The sequence below is a fragment of the Bison bison genome, unplaced genomic scaffold (genome assembly GCF_000754665.1).
Source record: "Bison bison bison isolate TAMUID 2011002044 unplaced genomic scaffold, Bison_UMD1.0 scf7180017864503, whole genome shotgun sequence".
NCBI classification, from domain to species: domain Eukaryota; kingdom Metazoa; phylum Chordata; class Mammalia; order Artiodactyla; family Bovidae; genus Bison; species Bison bison.
In genome coordinates this window covers 7,978,435-8,000,078 of record NW_011495061.1, presented here as the reverse complement: position 1 = coordinate 8,000,078, position 21,644 = coordinate 7,978,435, and the positions used below count along the sequence as shown (strand labels likewise).

General features: G+C 45.3%; 1 protein-coding gene across 1 annotated transcript in view; it reads left to right on the top strand.

The window, feature by feature from the left end:
* Positions 1-21,644, top strand: part of GALNT18 (polypeptide N-acetylgalactosaminyltransferase 18) — a 357,593-nt gene that overhangs the window by 296,175 nt on the left and 39,774 nt on the right. Inside the window, exons 9-10 of the mRNA XM_010829347.1 lie at positions 4,774-4,911; positions 10,251-10,346. Of these exons, the coding sequence (XP_010827649.1) occupies positions 4,774-4,911; positions 10,251-10,346 (234 nt within the window). The remainder of the gene's footprint in view (positions 1-4,773; positions 4,912-10,250; positions 10,347-21,644) is intronic.

Genomic DNA, 21,644 nt, shown 5'->3' with positions numbered 1-21,644 from the left:
ACTCTTCGCATGAGGTGGCCAAAGTACTGGAGCTTCAGCTTCAGCATCATTCCTTCCAAAAGAAATCCCAGGGCTGATCTCCTTTAGAATGGACTGGTTGGATCTCCTTGCAGTCCAAGGGACTCTCAAGAGTCTTCTCCAACACCACAGTTCAAAAGCATCAATTCTTCGGCACTCAGCCTTCTTCACAGTCCAACTCTCACATCCATACATGACCACAGGAAAAACCATAGCCTTGACTAGACGAACCTTTGTTGGCAAAGTAATGTCTCTGCTTTTGAATACGCCGTCTAGGTTGGTCATAACTTTCCTTCCAAGGAGTAAGCGTCTTTTAATTTCATGGCTGCAGTCACCATCTGCAGTGATGTTGAAGCCCCCAAAAATAAAGTCTGACACTGTTTCCACTGTTTCCCCATCTATTTCCCATGAAGCGATGGGACCGGATGCCATGATCTTTGTTTTCTGAATGTTGAGCTTTAAGCCAACCTTTTCACTCTCCACTTTCACTTTCATCAAGAGGCTTTTTAGTTCCTCTTCACTTTCTGCCATAAGGGTGGTATCATCTGCATATCTGAGGTTATTGATATTTCTCCCAGCAATCTTGATTCCAGTTTGTGTTTCTTCCAGCCCAGCGTTTCTCATTATGTACTCTGCATATAAGTTAAACAGGGTGACAATATACAGCCCTGATGAACTCCTTTTCCTGTTTGGAACCAGTCTGTTGTTCCATGTCCAGTTCTAACTGTTGCTTCCCGACCTGCATACAAATTTCTCAAGAGGCAGGTCAGGTGGTCTGATATTCCCATCTCTTTCAGAATTTTCCACAGTTTATTGTGATCCACAGAGTCAAAAGTTTTGGCATAGTCAATAAAGCAGAAATAGATGCATTAGAGAAGTGTAAATTCTTGTCAGTGTCATCAGCTGCACCTTCTGCATTCTCACCGGAGCTTCAGCATGCCCTTGTTGGGCAGTCATCCTCCCTTGCTGCCCTCTATGTGGAGTTCTTCCCTGGTCTCAGCCACTCCCTTACGATGTGCCGTCCCAAGCTTTCGGAAGATCAGAGGAGCCTTCCACTCATGCTTCCTCTACTTTAATTGAAAGTTGGTTTGCTTATCAGCAAACAGAAAGTCAGTCTGCAGCAAAGCATCAACATTTCCTTACACAGGATTCGGAAACTCTAGACTCGCCCCTGCTTCCTCTTGCCTGAAGACAGGCTGAGTGCCAAGGATGACTCACCGTGGTTTTTAGGCAACAACCATTCTTGAGGTTTGGCTACAAGGAATTCTGTGTGTGGCTGCACACGCAGGCAGGAACACTGGACAGCTTTTTTTGTGGTTAAGTATATTAGTGTCCCAGGACTGCCGGAACAAATTATCACAAACTGGGTGGCTTAAAACAACAGAAATGTGTTCTCTGGTAGTTTTGGAGGTCAGAAGCCCACACTCAAGGGACTGCCAGGGCCGTGCTCCCTCCAAAGGCCCTGGGGGAGGATCCTTCCTGGCCTTTTCCAACTTATGGGGGCTCTCGGGGTTCCTTGGCTTGTAGATGTGTCTTTTCATTCTATGCTTCTGTCTCCGTGTTTCCTCTCCTTTCTCTCATAGATTTAAGATCATCCTAAATCCAGAATCATCTCAACATCTCTAATTAATTATATCCACAAACACCCTTTTCCCAAACAAGGTCCCCTTCAGAGGTTCTGGGTAGACACTGTTCAACCCTCTACATTAACAATTTGGCAAAAAGGGAAGATACATGTATTGTTTTCTAATAATAAGGGTCAAGGTGACCTTCTCTGAGGAAGTTTGCTTATTTCCCAATTTCTGCCTCCTGCTCCGAAATAGTTTGATGCAATTTACAGCGAACAGCACAGTACAGATGTGCTGAACCATTAAAATGGGAAGGCAAAAGTCAATTAATAAACAGGAAGGGGAAAGGGACATGATATCCAGATACAGAAGCCGAGCAAAACTCTGTTTCTTGAGTCTCTTAGAAGTTAAAGTAGAGTGTACTCGTGATGTATTGTCTCTCTCCCACTTTTGATTAGGTTATAAGTAGAGAGACAAACTCTCCCTTGATCCTGAATGTAGAAAGGAAGTTTTCCCATGGGAACCTAGATTTTTTAGGAAAACACAGAGGTCTTCCTTAGATAGATTCTTCTAGTGGCTTTCTGTAAAAGCTGAGACAGTGTTCGTTTGTCATCACATATAGCATTAAGTGGGATGGCCTGGGTCCAGGCAAATAGCTTTGTGATGTATGGGTAAAGTACAGAGAAATTTAAAGAGTTAGTACTTAGGAGATGTCTTTAAGTTAATACGTAACAGAGGATTGAGCAGGATACATTTATCGTCAGTTGCTGTGTTCATTGTTTCATACATATTTTTTCAACTCAGTCTCATCAGTAGAGCTCAGGTGCAGTGCTAGACTAGGGGCACAGAGATCAGCAGGACACGTTTCCTGATCGTCAGGGAGCGGGGGTCCAGCAGAGAAAGAACAAGCAGAAGTTGCTGGGAAGGCTCTGGGCAGGAGCTGGGGGGCAGACCAATCATAGAAGAGGTTATTAGGAAATGCTCAAAGGGCATAACCTCACTGAAATTGCACCCTTGGATTCCAGAACTTAAACCTTCAGGCTGTAGCAAGTTCAAATTTTTACATGACCTCAACTTTGGTAGACAAAAATAAATGTATTTCTTCTATATTTATTTTTGTTTTGACTCAAGCCCCCATTGTCTGATATTAAGAATGTGTTCTGATCATGTCCAGATACATGCAGCAACTATCTTTGTGGTTTTTCCCAGACATTTCAGAGTTAAACTGTCAATTTCATTATTTTCCCAACCCCACTAACTTGATCCCAGAACTGATGGTAGAACCAGGTGGAGTCACACTGGCAGCCCATGGACCATAGTGTCAGAGGGAGAGACCTGTGCTTCCCCATCCTCCTGTCTCCACTCTGGGCTGGTATCTCATGAGATGACACTTGCCCCGTCTGGTCCCTGGCTCCATGGTGTCATCCTCTGAGATGTCACCTGTCTCCATGTGATCCCCAACTGGAGGGACCCCTCTCGATCTCCTGCTGTGGCATCAGCTGTTTCTCAGCTGATTTTGTGCCCTATTCAACAGCTGGGGTGCAGGTCCCAGGGCTTCCTGGGACCACAAGAAATGTGGGAGGTTCTCTCTTGCTCACACTCAAGGACACACCCTTGTCTCTGTGACTGCTCCTTGCCTGCTCCACCTCAGTGGCTCAGGGCCACGTCTTTGGTACACCTGGGAAATGAGGGACATAGTACTGTCTGTGCTAAGCACCCCTCCACCCCAGGCTTAGAGACAGGGGCTCTGCTTCTTCAACAAGGACTTGGTCTAAGCAGGCAGAAGGTCAGGCTCCTGCAAATGCCCTGGAAATTTTAAAGCACAAACTCCAGACCCAGGCTGATTGGGTTCAACTTTCAACTCCATCACTTACTAGCTGTGGGATTTAGGCAAGTCATGCAGGAGGTCACTGAACCTCCCACATCTATAAAATGAGGGTTATGTTGTGCTCCCTCATGAGTTTAAATAGGACCATATATGTAAATTTCATATAAAGTGAAAATGAAAGTTGCTCAGTCGTGTCTGACTCTTTGCAACCCCATGAACTATACAGTCCATGGAATTCTCCTGACCAGAATCCTGGAGTGAGTAGCCATTCCCTTCTCCAGGGGATCTTCCCAACCCAGGGATTGAACTGAAGTCTCCTGCATTGCATGTGGATTCTTTACCAGCTGACCTGCCATGGAATCCTAAACATTTACTATAAGTAAAATATAAAAATATATGTGTCTGTCTCATATGGAACAGAGCCTGGCACATTGTGTTATGTAAGCCTTAGCTGCCCTGATCACTAGAAATAGTATTAGAATTAGCAGTATTCCATCTTCAACTCTTTTCCTTTCCTCTCCCTCTGCCCACACAGTTCAGAATCTCTCATCTTATCTCTTGAGATAGAGGTAACCGTGTTGTCGGTTCAGTCGCTCAGTCATGTCCATCTCTTTGCAACCCCATGGGCTGCAGCACACCGGACTTCCCTTTCCCTCACTATCTCCCGGAGTTTGCTCAAACTCATGTCCATTGAGTCAGTGATGCCATCCAACCGTCTCTTCCTCCATTGCCCCCTTCTCTCCTGCCCTCAATCTTCCCCAGCATCAGGATCTTTTCCAATGAGTCAGCTCTTCACATAAGGTGGCCAAACTATTGGAGCTTCAGCATCAGTCCTTCCACTGAATATTCAGGACTGATTTCCTTTAGGATTGATTGGCTTGATCGCCTTGCTGTCCAAGGGACTCTCAAGAGTCTACTCCAACATCATAATTTGAAAGCATCAATTCTTTGGCACTCAGCCTTCTTTATGGGACAGCTCTCACATCCATACATGACTACTGGAAGAACCATAGCTTTGACTATATAGACATTTGTCAGCAAAGTGATAGCCTTACTCAGACTATATTCTTCCATTTCTTTTACTTACACAAAGACCACAGCTTTTTTTCTTTAGTATTTTTTAAGGATTTAGTCCCTTTATTTTCAATGGCCTTTGATAACAGTCCCCATCGGTGCTGATCTCCTGTTTTGCAGACCAAACAGGGACGGTTATGGGGCTAGGGCACACATGGGGAAATGCCTGAGTTGAGTTCCCAGGTAATGCCTTCACCAGGCAGTCTCCAGAACTGTGGTTAGGGAGGGTCTGGGAAAAGCAATACCATGGTGGCGGCTGCATCTCTGTGTTTGCATCTCGCACAGGACTCAGGAATCGACATCGGGGACATCACTGCAAGGAAGGCTCTGAGGAAACAGCTGCAGTGCAAGACCTTCCGGTGGTACCTGGTCAGCGTGTACCCAGAAATGAGGATGTACTCAGACATCATTGCCTACGGGGTGGTAAGGAGCCCACCCTTGGGGTTTCATCCAGACACATCTGCCAGAGTGGGACCTGTGGTAGACCTGTGGACAAGAGGCTGGTTTCTAGAACTTCATGTGAAGCAGCCTATATGTTCATAGCCCAGACCTCTCCGTTCTCTTGAGAGAGGTGCTTAGTCTCTCCTTACAATCCTAAGCAATTCAGCTCTGGCCCCACACATGAATATGCTACTTAATAAAGCAAAACATGCAGTTAGGTTAACATTGCAAGACAACCCCAACTGTTTCCCAAGCATGGGTGCCTGAGATCCTACCGACCAGCCTGCATGCCTCCCTTACCCAAGGTGCTACATCTTCCACTCACGCAGAGCCTCCTAGAAAGCAGATTTGGGAAACATATCCTTCCAGAGTTCATTGGATTTTCAGCGATGTTTTAGTACCACTTATTGATTGGTGGTTCCCCCAGCAGAGACAGCAAGACAGAGAGGCAGAGCAGAGGGTTTGGATCCACATGGACCTGGTTCCAATCTTGACCCAGCCACTTCCTGGGCAAGTGTCTTAATGTCTATGGGTCTTAGTTTCTTCATATGTTAAGTGGGGTAAAATAATGCTCTCCTCATGGGTAGAAGAAAGTCTCCGATATAGAAATGTATTTTGTGTCTGAGGTTAAAATACTTTGAAGATGATAAACTCTCCCCATGCTTCCAATATCCCGAGGACATTACAACTCTTAAGGTATTTTAAATACCTGATTGATTTTTGGATACCTGGTCTGGTTTTTGCTGAGCGAACACATGAAAATTCTCTATGACAGTTAAGCCTTCAAAATTACCCTCATAACTATCCCCTGGGGTTACTAGGCTCACTCCCTGCCCCTGGTGTGTTACAGATGTACAGTGACTGCCCATGTTCACACAGGCCGTCAGCCTGAGTGAAACTGAGTCTAGCACGTCAGCTTCTGATATCACTCCCACTCCTCCCTTTGGAGTGTCCCCTCAGGCCTTTTAGATATTCCAGGATGAAAACTTGAAGGAAGAATTCTTTCTTTGATGGCCTGTGGCCAGAACTGAGTTCAAGGCCTGCCTCAGCAGGAACTTAATGGGCACAGCCTCAGCCTAGAGAGGAAGAATTCTGCTGAAGGCCGGCTTCAGTGTTCCCACAGGCCTGCCAACGCTCACATCCTAGGATTCTAAAGGAGACGGAGCCAGGGTCCCAGGAACTGCCCCTTTCTACCCTCCTGCAGGGCCTCTGTTGTCCCCGGAGGCCTGACTATCGGAGGGGGTCGTGTCTTCCCATGAGAGTCCCCGTGTTGTGGCTGACATGTCCTGAGAGAACCACCCAGTAGCCTCTTGCCTCTCCCCTTCTCAGGCTGGTATAATTCAGATGTCAGGAAACTCATCAGCTGGCGCTGCTCAGCTGTTACCTGAGGCCCCAGATCCCGCCTTCGCCGTGGAAGCACACTGGACTGTGAGGTGCCCATCCGCCCCATCCAGCCCCCCAGAACCGTCCTGAGGACACGGCGGACACGCTGTCCACAGCACGTTATGTGTGCTGCCTGGTTACTCTTGGACCAAAACAGGACAGACACGCTGCTGCGGCTCCGGAGAAGCTGTTGGCCCAGGCCTCTGAGAGCCAAGGCAGGCTTCTGGATTCATGGTCTCACCAAGCTATTAGCTGTAGCTAAAAGTATTCACCAAACTCAGCCAGAGAGACATAACCGTGGAGGTGCTTGCACGCAGCCATTCCAATCCTGGGTCTGGGCCCAAGACATTCTGGTCGTGTAAGCGAAAGAGTCACATCTTAGGAGCACAGATCGCACGTTTACCATGTAGACCCCTCACCCAGATCACACCCAGAAACCTTTGATTGGTCAAATAGTAAGTGGCATATCCATGTTGTGATCTAGATCTGGCTGAGTCCACAGTGGAGGCTGTTTTCACTCTGTCATGCTGAAAACCCATCCTCCCGCCACTCCAGAGGGCTGAGCTGTGTCAGCCATTCCTGGGACCGGCGGATGTCTGTGACCCTGTGCATGTGCATTCGCCGGCTACTGTTCAGGGCTCAGCTGGAGCCCCTCTCTCCTGCCTCCTCCATGGGCTGTGCTCTTACATGAACAGAGACACTTGCTTGTCCAGGAGCATGATGAACTCAATGAGGGCAGTAAGCTGACGACGGTTTGAGGCAGGATGCAGTACAAGAGCAAGACAGTTTGTGGAGCTGAATCTTTCTTCCTGGTGATTACTTTTATTCTGAAGTGGAGAGACCAGATGTCTTCTCGGTGAAGGGATTTTTTTTCCCCCTTCCAACTCATGCCTAAACTTCATTGCTCAGGTCAAATAACCCCCCAGAACTCTCAGGCCACTGTCAAGTCTGTATAACCCAGACCATTAATCTAGTAAAAGGTCTCACTGATGCCTCTGGCAGGCAGAAGGATCATGGACCTTGCAGTGTGGGCATGGGCCTCCTCCAGGATTACTGAGCTTCAGGCCTGGGAGACAGCATGGTTTTGAGTAATCCCAGCTCTGGTGCTAACAGGAGAGATGGAGTAGCATCCAGAAACAGACATGCCTGCTTCTGAAAGTTAGCTTTGCTACTTAATCACTGTGTAACCCTGGCAGTTTGTAAAACCTTAAAGGTTAGTCATATCACTTCACGGGACATTTTTCACAGTCTCAGGATTGTCACTATTTTATGATGGAAAGAGCTTGGGCTTTGGAGACAGACTCCAGCTCTGCCATTTTTCCAACTATGAGGCCATTCATTCATTACTCATTTTCTTCATTCGTTCATCCCATATGTACTTACAGTCTAATATGTGCCAGGGCTGTCCTGTGTCACAGGCAGTGAGAAAGCCTGAGACTTAGTCTGGTGACCAATAGAGGAGCCAGGCAAGTAGGGAAGTGACAAGAATACAGTGTGTAAGTGCTGCGCTCAGAGAAATGGAGGTATGGTGGCCTCACACCCAGATGTGGGCCAGGAAAGGCTTCCAGAGTGACAGAGAGGCTGAGAACCACGGGAGGAGGAGGGCTTAGTCAGGGAAAAGAGAAGGCCAAAGCAGAGGGCCCATGCAGTGGGAACAGCATTACAGACCGAGAGGTGAGGCAGAGCTTCTTGCTACGACATAACTTCCTGCACCCTTAAGAGAGTTAGTATTACCAATCTGGCTGAGTAATTTTGAGGATTAGGTGGGATAAAGCATGGAAAGCCCTTCACCTGGAACCTGGCACATAGGTGCAGTCATAAACACTAACTTCCCTGAATGGCTTTCAGGATAGTTATAGCAGTAATAACAGCACCTAACAATTATTGCACTTTTGCTATTTGTCAGGCCCTGTACTAAGCACTTGCAGAGGTTATTTCAGTTAATCCACAGACGTATGAGGTTGGCAATATAATTGTCCATATTTGAGAGACAGAAGGAAACAGACAAGGAGTTATGTAGCTTTGCCCAAGACCAAACAGCTGGAGCCAGGATTTCATCTCAGCTTCTCTCCCAACTTCCTCAACAGAAAATCTGCTTAATGGGGGATGGATGACACAGAATCAAAGAGGACTTTATCAAAAGTCACCACCCACCCTCATTCAGAGGCCAGCTTTGGGGGCCCACAGAAGAGCCATGTCTGACACCAGGGCTTTCTGGAACTTTATGCAGGTCTCACTAATGGATCAGTGGGCCGTGGGAGGAGTCCGGGGCATATTTGCGTATACTCCTCCCACACAGGTCAGTCAGGTAGTTGGTTTATGATAGAGGATTTTGTGCTGCATGGATGCTTCTGGGGCCCTGCCTAGGGAGCTGACACATGTTCATATTTCTTCAGAACCTCTAAACTCCAAGTTTGAGATTGAGCTGCTATCACCCAGTAAGGGAAAGGGAGCTCAAAAGAAAAGAATTTGACTCTGTTCTTTGTCCCCTGTTAAGAACAGGATGTTCATAGATCAAGTGTGGGCCTCCAGTTATCTGTTGCGCTTCACACTCCTTAATTGGGTTCACTGCACTCCTACCACATCCATGAAGACTACAAGAACTTAGCTGCTGTCTGCCTCTGGCCCTCCCCGGATAGATGACCCACCTGTGGCCCATTGCCCTGGTCTCCCCTGGATCCCCATCTCCAGCCTCCAGTTGTAAATAAAGTGCTTTGATCACTAAGAAGAGCTATATAAGCTGGCTTCAGTTTAGGTGGATAAGGATACCATAAGCTCTCTTACAGGCCCAGCAACTGAAGTACAGCTGGACCCAGGCACTCGTGCTGGGAAGCCACGAAAACCACAGTGGGGGCAGGATCATCTCTTGTCTCTAAATCCGTCTGCCTCCTGCTTCATCCCCACTTCATCACAGCTGGATTTCTCTGCTTGCACAAGCCCAACAGATCTCCATGCCTGATCTAAATGGCCCCACAATCTGAGAGGCCAGCACCCACTGAGCACAGTGTTTGGTCTCTCATCAGGACTCCTAGGGCAGAATAAGAGGATGATGAGATTGTCACATTCCAGAAAGAGAAGGAGGGGGAGAGAGGAGGAAAGAAAGAGAATTGTCCATTCATTCTAAACTGAGAGTTGGTGCCTGCCCTGGTCTCCTCAGCTGTGGCGTGTAAACACGGCCACGTGAACCACAAGCTGCCCTTTCCAAGGGCTGAGAGTGGGCTAAGCCAGAAGGGGATGTTGACTATCAGCTTTCCTACCTAGATATGCTAAGATATTGATTCATAGGACTTTTGTACTGTTGACTGGCATGTGTTTGTAGGTGAGGATAAGAGACACCTCTCCCCTCTCCTATTCCCTCTCTGGTCCCCTTCTCTCTTATTCACCCACCAGACCTTCCTTCCACTCTAGGGAAACTTCATCAGCTGGGTCCCCACTGGGGCCTGGCCAGCCACCACTGGATCTGGAGGAGACAGAGAAGGCCTGATCCCAGGGGACATCCCAGGCCCCCAAACAGCTGACATGTTCCTCACCTCCCCCAACCCTCAAGAACAAAGTCTTCTATCCAGGGACTTCTGTTGGCCATTATGCCACCCTTGTGCAAAAGGAGAGGATGAGAAGTGTAGTACCATCTTGTGTGTGTATGCCATATTTTTACCTAGACCCTCTCAGCTCCCAAAATCCAGCTTGCTGTTTAACAGCGTCCAAGGTCTTGTCCTTCTGAGGAGGCTGCTCTGCCTTCAGCACCTTTAATGCAAGGCCAACGCTGTTGGTTTCTTGGTATTAGTTGGTACTTGTTGATTTCTGTAGTATTCAGGGTTGACTGAAAGCAGAGTTGACTATGGAAGCAGAGCCTGTCTCAGTGGAATGCTTGTTTCTCCTGATTTAATGCTTTTATTTCTCTGTTTCTTTTGTGTGACTGCCTCTCCTCTGGTGTTCAGTTGCAGAACTCCCTGAAGAGTGATTTGTGTCTTGATCAGGGTCCAGAGACAGAAAATGTTCCTATTGTGTACATCTGCCACGGGATGACACCCCAGGTGAGTTCTGAGATCCCCGTGCCGGGTGTGTGCATGTGTGTGTCTGGTGGGAAAAGAGAAGCTCAACTCTGTCGTGGCTACTCTGGGCCCATGGACCTTGGGGGCTTTTCATTAGAAAGTATCCTCATGAGAAAAAAAGAGAGTCATACTTATATGTCTGGAAGGAGTCTAAAGGAGAGAGGCTGGGATGCCAGGATCCCCTGGGGTGGGCACAAGGAAGGTGATACATCTCTAAAGAGAGACACCTGCCTCCATTGGGGAGACTGTCACAGGTTACAGTCTTGGCTCTGGCAGCCATGTCTTTCCCTGGCTGGAGGGAGCCCTAAGTTTCCCCTAGACTCCCTGCCATCTCAGAATCTCTTCAGAGTGCCTCAGGTTCTGCCCTTTGGGCCATCGTAGCTGGGACCAAAATTTATAGCCATGAGATCCTTTCTAGGTCTTCTGACCTTCCAGCAGAGAATGAAGGGAAGCTACCAGAAAGGTAAGTTATCCCCCTAAAATTCTCCATTCATAGCCTAGGCTTCAGATATCCAAAGAGGACATTGAGACACTGGCAAGAAAAATGATTTATTCAACAAAGTACAATGGACAATCAATGACCAAGGACACCATGGACTGACCCATTATGACTTGGCATTTTCAGAGTTTACTTATCTTAAGTAAGTATGTATACCTTCAGTATACATACTTGAGTATACATACCTTCTGAAGTATACCTTCAGAAGTATGAAAAGATTTTTAAAAGATACTTCAGTATAGAAGATACATGTGTTTGTGCAGTTGAAGTTAAGTGTTTTAAAGAGCTGTTACCTGCCTAAACTGAAGGTTATACAACTGAAGGATACTGTGAGGTGTCACTAGTGTGCTATCCCAAGACTTGCCAGAAATGCCCACTGTGATCTCTACCCCCCGGTCCTTTCTGTGGGCCGAGCTGCTGTGACATCATTGATTGGTCAGTCACAGTCAGCAGATCACATTATCCTCACACCACACAGCATATCAACTCATTCTCCATTGTTAGAATGGTATAACATTTTTAGTGAGTGACTACTTTTATGCAAACTTTTTGTTGGCATATAACATATATGCAGAAAATAGACAAATTATAAGTGTACAGAGTAATGAACTTTCAGAGCAAACACACCTGTGGAACAGCACCCAGGTCAAAAAAAAAAAAAAAACCACAGTATTGCTTTGAGCCTTACGTAAATAGTTTCATAGGGTATATGCTTTTTCATTTTGGAATCTTTCCTTCATCATTATTTCTATAAAGTGTGTCCATGCCATTATATATGTTGTAATATGCTCATTTTTTTTCTACCATGTCATATTCCATTTTATGAACATGCCATATTTACTGTATATTCTACTGTTGACGGACAGTTGGGCTACTGCCAGGTTGGGAATATTACAAATACTACTGCTATGGACATTCTTGTCCATGTCTTTTGGTGTGCATATGTACTCGTTTCTTCTGGATTTAAACCTAGAAGTCAAATCACTGAGTCATAGGTTTGATGTATGATCACTTTTAGTAGACACTGCCTATATTCTATAGTCTGCTAGGGCTGCTGTAACAAAATGCCAGAAACCAGATAGCTTAAACAATAGAAATGTATTTGCTCACAGTTCTGAGGCTGAAAGTCCAAGATCAAAGTGCCAGCTGAGCTGGTCTCTCTTTTTCTAGCTTGCAGATAGTCACCTTCTCACTGTGTCCTTGTGTGGCAAGGGGGAAAGAACGAGCAAGCTCTCTAGAGTCTCTTCTTAAAAGGACACTAATCCTATTGCATCAGAGCTCTGCTCTTATGACCTCGTTTAACCGTAATGTGAAGGTCTGGGAAATTCTCAGCCTATCCACGTTACAAAAAATGAGAAAGGTTGATTTGGAGAGGATACCAAAAGTGCTACTGAACGATCATTTGATTAAGAGATAAAGGGTGGGGCTCTTGGGCTTAATCAACCATCTCACAGCAGAAGGCATCCATAGAGAGGGGGTTATACCAGCAGGGACACTGCCAGTGAAGTAAAGGTAAATCAGGGAAAGACAAAGGAACGCTATTGGACTTCTTGGATTCTGTAAGATGGGACCATAAAGCTATTCAATTGTTAACATGTACTGTTCCACAAGAAAAGGGAAAAAGGATACTGAAGGTAATTTAGAGATCATCAGGGCACAAGTCCTTACTCCTACCACTGGCCCCAGGGTAAGGCTGTTCACTCAAAGGATGGGCCTGCCACTCTGGTTTCAGTAGGCCAGGATGACCCTGCCACAAGCCAGTGGAGTGGGACCAAGGCAGTAAGCAGCTTGGACACTAAGCAACTTGAACAGTAAGCAGGGCCACTCCAGAGAGCCAAAGGGGCAGGCTGCCCCACAGAGCAGTGAGGGGTGATGCTGCCACCCCAGTGGGTCTGGAGGGCAGAATATCCAGACAAAGGTGATTTTTCCTGAACCTTAAGATCCAGTGGAATTTTGCCTTTCTGGGTTTTGGGCTTGCTTGCGACCCATCACCCCTTTCTTCCTTCCAGTTTCTCCCTTTTGGAATGTGATCACCTATCCTGTGCCTGTCCCACCATCATATTTTGAAAGTGCATAACTTGTCTGATTTCACAGGTTCTTAGCTGGAGAGAAATTCTGCCTCAGAATGAATCATACCTTGAGTCTCACACATACCTGATTTAGATGATATCTTGACTTAAGAGTCAATGCTGGAATGGGTTAAGACTTTCAAGGTTGTTGGGATGAAGTGAATGTACATTGCGTGAAAGAAGGAAATTAACTTGGGGAGCCAAGAGCAGAATGCTATAGACTGAAACTGTGTCACTCCAAAATTCACGTGTTGAAGTGCTAAGCCTGTCTATATGCGGAGTAGGGAAGTAATCAGGTTAAATAAGGTCATAAAGTGCAACACTGATTTTATGGGGATAGTGTCCTTATAAGAAGAGCCACCAGAGTGCTCTGTCCGTCACTCTCTGCCATGTGAGGACACAGCAAGAAAGTGGCCATTTGCACCAGAAACTCTCACCGGAAACTGAACAGGCCACCACCTTGATCTTAGACTTCCTGACTCCAAAACTGTACGAAAAAATAAACAAGGTCATAGGTAGTTCCATCTTCCTCTAAGCCACCCAGTCTGTGGCATTTTGTAATGGCAGCCAGAGCCATCTAATACACTGTCAAACAGTTTTCCTAAGTAGTTGTATTAATTTTTACCCCACCAGCCATATATGAGAGCTGTAATTCTTCTCCATCCTTGACAGTATTCCGTATTATCTGTCTTTCTAAACTTCGAGATATTGTGGTGGTTGTATAGTGCTATCACGTTGTAGTTTTAATTTGCATTACTCTGATTGTTAGTGCCGTCAGGCACCTGAGTTTCAGTTGTTCCTGAGTGTGGACCAAGATGGCCAAGGTCACAGTAGTTGCATCTTTGTGTAAATTCCCTTTCTGTGTTGTAATACGTATGATCCAAGACGCAATGGGTGAACTCACTTTTAACGAATCTAGGTGGAAACGTGTGGTGTCGATGCTCATCTGCATCTCTGGCCACGTGTCAGACGTTTCCTCTGTGGGATGGTAGGTGCCTGGGCAAGCCGAGTCTTCCAGCTGCAGGTGATTCAGTATGGGGACAGTCTTTGCTGTAAGGAGCATGGATTCTGGAGCCAGATTGCCTGAGTTCAAATGGCAGCTTTGAAACTTTCCAGTTGTGAACCTTTGGACAGGGTTTTAAATGTGGGCCTATTTCTTTCACCTGTAAAATATGGATTAATAATGGTGTATACCGTAAAGAACAATGTTGTAAGGATTTAATACATTTAAAATAATGCCTAGCATATAGTAAGGGCTAAATAAATGTTTAGCTATTACTATTGCTATGATGATATTATTATTATTACTGATCATTGAGCCTTACTCAGTATAAATACCCTCCAGTTTCTAACCCCAGCTCACACTGGACTGACTTTCCTTGACCTCAGGTGTCATGTGCTATGGGCTCCAACCTTGGTCAGAGCTGACCCATAGGCTCTGAGAGCATTTTGCTATAGTAGCAAAAATGCAGTGGGGTAGGGGTGAGGACAGTGAATGGGGCATCAGGAAGCCTGAGGTTTGGTCTTGGCACACATTTGCAATCACCTTAACCCTCTCTGGGCCTTATTTTGTTTTATTCTTTTACTGAGGTATGCTTTTACACTAAGGTATACACATCTTAATTGGAGAAGGAAATGGCAACCCATTCCAGTGTTCTTTCCTGGAGAATCCCAGGGACAGAGGAGCCTGGTGGTCTGCCATCTATGGGGTTGCACAGAGTTGGACACGACTGAAGCGACTTAGCAGCAGCAGCAGCATACACATCTTAAGTATACAGTTCTGTGAGTTTCCACATTCATAAACACTGTACAGGCACCACCTACATCAAACCCATCATCCCAGTGGGCTTCCTCGTTCTGCCTTTTGGTCAACATTTCCATCCAATGCTATGTGTTAGTCGCTTAGTCGTGTCCAAATCTTTGTGAACCCATGGACTGTACCCCTCCAGGCTTCTCTGCCCATGGGATTCTCCAGGCAAGAATACTGGAGTGGGTTGCTACTTCCTTCTCCAGGGGATCTTCCCGATTCAGGGATTGAACCCAAGTCTCCCACATTGTGGGCAGATTCTTTACCATCTGAAACACCAGGGAAGTCCAGATAATGACAATTTTCATCTCTAGCACAATTGATTAGTTTTGTCTGGGTGTGTATTCTTATCTGCCAGTGAGGAAGTTGGACTGGCCATCTCCAGGCCCAGCTCTGCCAGCTCTGCCAATCTGTTTACCTTGAATTCTTTTGTTCTGAAATCCAGGTGCCTAGGATGTTGTGAGCTTGTGCTGTGCTTGCCAGGAATACTTGGAGCTGCCTTGCCTTGATGCTTTGTAAATCAGCTTTTTGTTGTGGAGCTGCAGCAGGCCTTAAAAACTTGGGTCCCCCTCCCATCCCCCGCAGAACCTTCCTGTAACTGGTCTGTACATGAACACTGGGGCCCAGCTGCCCTCTCCTACCAGGCTTGAGGTACACAGCTGTCAATACCCAGAGGTAAGGAGGCTTGAGACCAGCCTCAAATCACACACATTTCCAAGAACAGGGAGGTGTAGGGACTCTGCTGTGGCAGGAATTTTTTGAGTCTGGCCTTCCCAATGAGTTGGGAGATCTGGGGAGAACTGGGTCATCCTGGAGATGGGCTGTGTATCCTTGGCAGGTGTTCATCCATCCATTAGGGTGGACTGCATCCATTAGGTGCAGGCCCTGGTCATAGCAAACACCCTCTTCTAACAACACAAGAGAAGACTCTACACATGGACATCACCAGATGGTCAATACTGAAATCAGATTGATTATATTCTTTGCAGCCAAAGATGGAGAAGCTCTATACAGTCAGCAAAAACAAGACTGGGAGCTGACTGTGGCTCAGATCAGGAACTCCATATTGCCAAATTCAGACTTAAATTGAAGAAAGTAGGGAAAACTACTAGACCATTCAGGTATTACCGAAATCAAATCCCTTACCATTATACAGCAGAAGTGACAAATAGATTCAAGGGATTAGATCTGATAGACAGAGTGCCTGAAGAACTATGGATGGAGGTTCGTGTCATTGTACAGGAGGCAGTTATCAAGACCATCCCCAAGAAGAAGAAATGCAAAAAGGCAAAATGGTTGTCTGAGGAGGCCTTACAAAGAGCTGTGTAAAGAAGAAAAATGAAAGGCAAAGGAGAAAAAGGAAAGATATACCCCTTTGAATGCAGAGTTTCAAAGAATAGCAGGGAGAGATAAGAAAGCCTTGCTTAGTAATCAATGCAAAGAAATAGAGGAAAACAATAGAATGGGAAAGAGTAGAGATCTCTTTAAGAAAATTAGAGATACCAAGGGAACATTTCATGCAAATGTGGGCACAATAAAGGACAGAAACTTGTATGGACCTAACAGAAGCAGAAGATATTAAAAAGAGGTGGCAAGAATACACAGAAGAACTATACAAAAAAGATCTTCATGACCCAGATAACCACGATGGTGTGATCACTCACCTAGAGCCAGACATCCTGAAATGTGAAATGAAGGGGACTTTAGGAAGCATCACTATGAACAAAGCTAGTGGAGGTGATGGAATTCCAGTTGAGTTCTTTCAAATCCTAAAAGATGATGCTGTGAAAGTGCTGCACTCAATATGCCAGCAAATTTGGAAAACTCAGCAGTGGCCACAGGACTGGAAAAGGTCAGTTTTCATTCCAATCCCAAAGAAAGGCAAAGCCAAAGAATGCTCAAATTACCACACAATTGCACTCATCTCACTTGCCAGCAAAGTAATGCTCAAAAATCTTCAAGTCAAGCTTTAATAGTACGTGAACTGTGAACTTCCAGATGTTCAAGCTGGATTTAGAAAAGGAAGAAGAAAGAAAGTGAAGTCACTCAGTCATATCCAACTCTTGACAACCCCGTGAACTGTATAGCCTATCAGGCTCCTCCATCCATGGGATTCTCCAGGAAAGACTACTGGAGTGGGTTGCCATTTCCTTCTCCAGGGAATCTTCCCAACCCAGGGATCAAACCCAGGTCTCCCACATTGCAGGCAGATGCTTTATCCTCTGAGCCACCAAAGAAGCCCAACCAGAGACCAAACTGCCAACATCCACTGGATCATCGAAAAAGCAAGAGAGTTCCAGAAAAGCATCTATTTCTGTTTTATTGACTAAGCCCAAGTCTTTGACTGTGTGGGTCACAACAAACTGTGGCAAATTCTTTCAAGAGATGGAAATGCCATACCACCTCATCTACCTCCAGAGAAATCTGTATGCAGGTCAAGAAGCAACAGTTAGAACTGGACATGGAACAACAGACTGGTTCCAAATTGGGAAAGGATTACATCAAGGCTGTATATTGTCACCCTGCTTATTTAACTTACATGCAGAGTACATCATCATGAAAATAATGAACTGGATGAAGCACAAACTGGAATCAAGATTGCCAGGAGAAATACCAATAACCTCAGATATGCAGATGACACCACTCTTATGGCAGAAAGTGAAGAAGAACTGAAGAGCTTCTTGATTAAAGTGAAAGACAAGAGTGAAAAAGTTGGCTTAAAACTCAACATTCAAAAAACTAAGACCATGGCATCTGGTCCCATCACTTCATGGCAAATAGATGGGGAAACAATGGAAACAGTGACAGATTTTATTTTGGGGGGCTCCAAAATCACTGCAGATGGTGACTGTAGCCATGAAATTAAACAACACTTACTCCTTGGAAGAAAAGTTATGACCAACCTAGAGAGCATATTAAAAAGCAGAAACATTACTTTGCCAACAAAGGTCTGTCTAGTCAAAGCTGTGGTTTTTTCAGTAGTCATGTATGGTTGTGAGAGTTGGACTATAAAGAAAACTGAGTGCCTAAAAATTGATGCTTTTGAACTGTGGTATTGAAGAAGACGCTTAAGAGTCCCTTGGACTGCAAGGAGATCAAACCAGTCCATCCTAAAGGAAATCAGTCCTGAATATTCATTGGAAGGACTGATGCTGAAGCTGAAACTCCAATACTTTGGCCACCTGATGCAAAGAACTGACTCATTTGAAAAGACCCTGATGCTAGGAAAGATTGAAGGTGGAGGAGAAGGGGACAACAGAGGATGAGATGGTTGGATGGCATCACTGACTAATGGACATGAGTTTGAGTAGACTCCGGGAGTTGGTGATGGACAGAAACCTGTTGTGCTGCAGTCCACGGGGTCGCAAAGAATTGGACATGACTAAGCGACTGAACTGAACTGACTGAGGTGCAGGGGATAAGCAGATGGTGAGGAGGCAGGGCCTCTGGTTCTCAAGGGTTTCCAATGGCATCTACTAACCCTTAAGAAATTGATTGGCTCATGGAAGAGACAAGATGAGGAGGAGGATGACCTTAGCACAAGGTCAGGGTACATCTCAGAAGGGGACTGTGAACAGATACAGGCCTCTGGGATACTCCAAATCTCCTAGGCTTGGTCCAAATAAAATGCTCAACATGCATTTCTAGGAGCATTTCCCCTCCTGCTAACAGTTCTCAGCAAATCTTTTAGTACCAGGTACTAAATGGCCACAGAGGTCAAGGAGAACCCAAGGAAGTTCGCAGACAGGACTGCCATGTGCATCGTGCAGGTCATGCACTGCACAACTCCAGCAGAAGGGTGGGGAACAGAGACCTACCCAAGGTGACAGTCTTGCTGGCCTCTGTTATGAAACCCCATATATTCCTTCCTGAGCATCACACTTGATAGGAAGCATAACAATGTTAAAAGGCAAATGACAAGGTATATAGTGGTCAAGAACCAGACTACCTGGGTTCAGATCCCAGCCTTATCACTTACTAACCCAGTTCCCTGGGTAAGTGTCATAACTTCTCTGTGTCAATTTCACAACCTAAAAAGTAGAGATTAGAGTAGTATCTACCCTTTAGGTTGTTTTAAGAATTAAATAAACATTAATTTTAAGAATCAAACAAACAATAAATTGATGCACACGAAACACTTAGACAACAAACCCGGTACACAGTAACTGCTTGCTAAATATCGGATAATTATTACCAGATTGGTAAAGACCATGTCCTTAAGAAAGGGAATTGTGTAGCCCAGAGAAGAATAGATTCAAGAGGGATATGAAACTTCCAAAATTATAAGGACACAGAGTTTTTGAATATAATGGTGAAGGAGGAAGAGGGAAAGAAGGCAGGATCTCGGGCTGGCTAAGTTCGTCCTGCTGACTTGAAGGTGAACTTCCCTTCCTTCTTTTCTTCATCCAAATTTCTAAGTTTTTCCATTTGGGGTTTTAAAAATACAGGTTCTCAGAAAGAACTGGTATCAACTATGTAATAATCAATCCCAAATCACACTAGCATTAACTAATCAATTCAGAAAAAAGGAAAACATGACTCTTAAAATGAACATGTAATAAAAACATATTTAGCTCATTAATAAGGGAAGCAGCAAGCAAGTACTGAAAGCATTTGAGGAACTCAATGTCTGTGGGCATTTTCTAAAGAAGAGTGTTAGAATAAGATTGTGAATTCGATCCAAAAGTAGTTAACACCCTACACAGAAATAAAATCACAGCCTATGATGTGATCTTTTCAACCCAGACAGAAGTCTAGAAGTTAGTGTGTTTGAGTACTAATCGAAAGGTTAATAACAAAGTCAAACATGGGTATATTCTCTTGGAAAATTACATACTCTTGGGTGGGCTTGTTAGACAATGCTCCAGTATGATACTGAATGGATAGATCACCTCCCTTCCCTTTTGCCTTATTCCCAGGTTTTAGTATTTCTCTTAGTCTTTTCACAATGTTGGCTAAAGGTGGGGTGACTGTCCAGGCCATTAGTGACTCAGAAACCCTTGTGGATTCATAGCCTAAGCACGTGGTCTTTCCCTCTATTATTTCCTAGGGCAGCTGTAACAAAGAAGCCCAAACTGGGTGGCTTAAAGAATGGAAATTTATCGTCTCACAGTTCTGAAGGCTAGAAATCTGAGACTGAGGTGTCAGCAGGGCCGTGCTGTCTCTGAAGGCACCTGGGAAGCACCTACTCCAGGCCTCTCTCCTCGGTTTCTGTAGTTTCTTGGCTCGTGGCAGCGAAATTCCCCATCACATGGTGTTCTCCCCGAGTGCTTGTCTGCGTCCACATTCCCCCGTTTTATGAGGATGCCAGTCATATTGGATTAGGGGCCCTCCCACTCCACTCTCATCCTAATTTATAATTATATCTGCAGCTAACTGTATTTCCAAATAAGGTCACATTCTCAGGTACTAGATGTTAAGACTTCAACATGTGAATTTTTGAGGTACACAGGTCAACCCCCAGCATCCCTAAAAAGAAAGAATGTGACTGGTAACCTGACTTCCGTGCCTCAGATGAAAAGGGCCTCACATCACCTCACATTCAATTAACCAGAATTATCACATGGCCCTGCCTCAAACAGAGGACGTGGGAAGTCAGGGTTTTCTGGGTGCCTGGGAAGCCTTGTCTCTACCACACAAACTTAGGTATCTTCTAAATCAGTTCCTCCTCTGACAAATAAGAAAATAAGAAAATGGCATCTGGGAATGTGAACTTCCTGCCTGGGTCACACTATGAGTTACTGGCCCAGACAGGGCTGGGAAGGATGCCTGTATTTTGACTTCCATTTTCTCCTCCAGTTTTGTTCATTCATTCATCAGACACAGGCTGGGTTGTCTTTTAGGAAGTCCTCACATTTTGGGAAGTTTAATTTCCCTCGAAGAGCAAATGTCGTCTAGTAATAGGAGTGGTGCTGTAGAACAGCTACTCCCTGTGGAGCCCAGTGGGTCTCAAAGACATCAGGGACCCACAGGCAGCTTGGGTGGGGCAGAGGGGCCATGTTCACATCTGGGTTCAGCCCTTTGAGAAGTTCTGTTTAAATGTTTGAAAAGTTCACTCTGTCAGCGTTGTGATATTCTTGGGTCTCAGAGAAGGCCCTGGGTAGGAGAAAGCCTAGTGTAACTAAACAAATTAGTGAAGTGAAGCTGCTGGGAAGCATGCTAATTGGTTAATGAGTAAACGTAACCATTTTTTTTTTTTAAATTAGCAGCAAATTTCAAGCAATCCTCAAAATAACTGAGAATATTAGCCCTAATTAGTGTAACAGCCTGGAAAATTTCTTCTGCTGGGAGAAATACAGCAGTGGGGTCTCCCCACAGGCTCTATTCATCCAGTCACTCACTCATTCATTCACTCATATATTCATTTGCTCATTCAACAAACTTGCATTGAGTATTATGTCAGGCCAAGAACTGTGAGAGGCAGAGACAGCGTTACCCAGGTCTCTGACCTGGAAGAGCCCTGGTCTGGAGAGAGAGGTGGGCACTTGGATAATTACCATTCATATGATGCAACCTAGGGCCCCAAACCACTTTCTCATTAGGCCTTCAGAGGAGAGATGGGTCAAGACAGGTTCTGAGGGCCTTTCCCACTCTTTCTGCCTGAATCTTCTAGCCTGTGAAAGACACCCGGCGGGGCGGTGGGGATGGGAGTGGAGTGGGGAGGGGTAGGTGCTTTTTCTATAGGAAAGCAAATTCTGTAGAAGAAGGAAGATGAAAGGGACTTTAATTCCTTCTAAAATTTTTGAAATACCGAAGCTGTCACATTTATGCTTCAGGAAGTGTTTTTGACTCAAGGTATAAAGATTAGAACTCATCCTGGAGATGAATTTCATGTTAGATCAGGTAATGTGTTTAAGAGAAGTGTGGGATTGTAAATGGAATTTGTTTCCTTCGCTTTTTGGAAT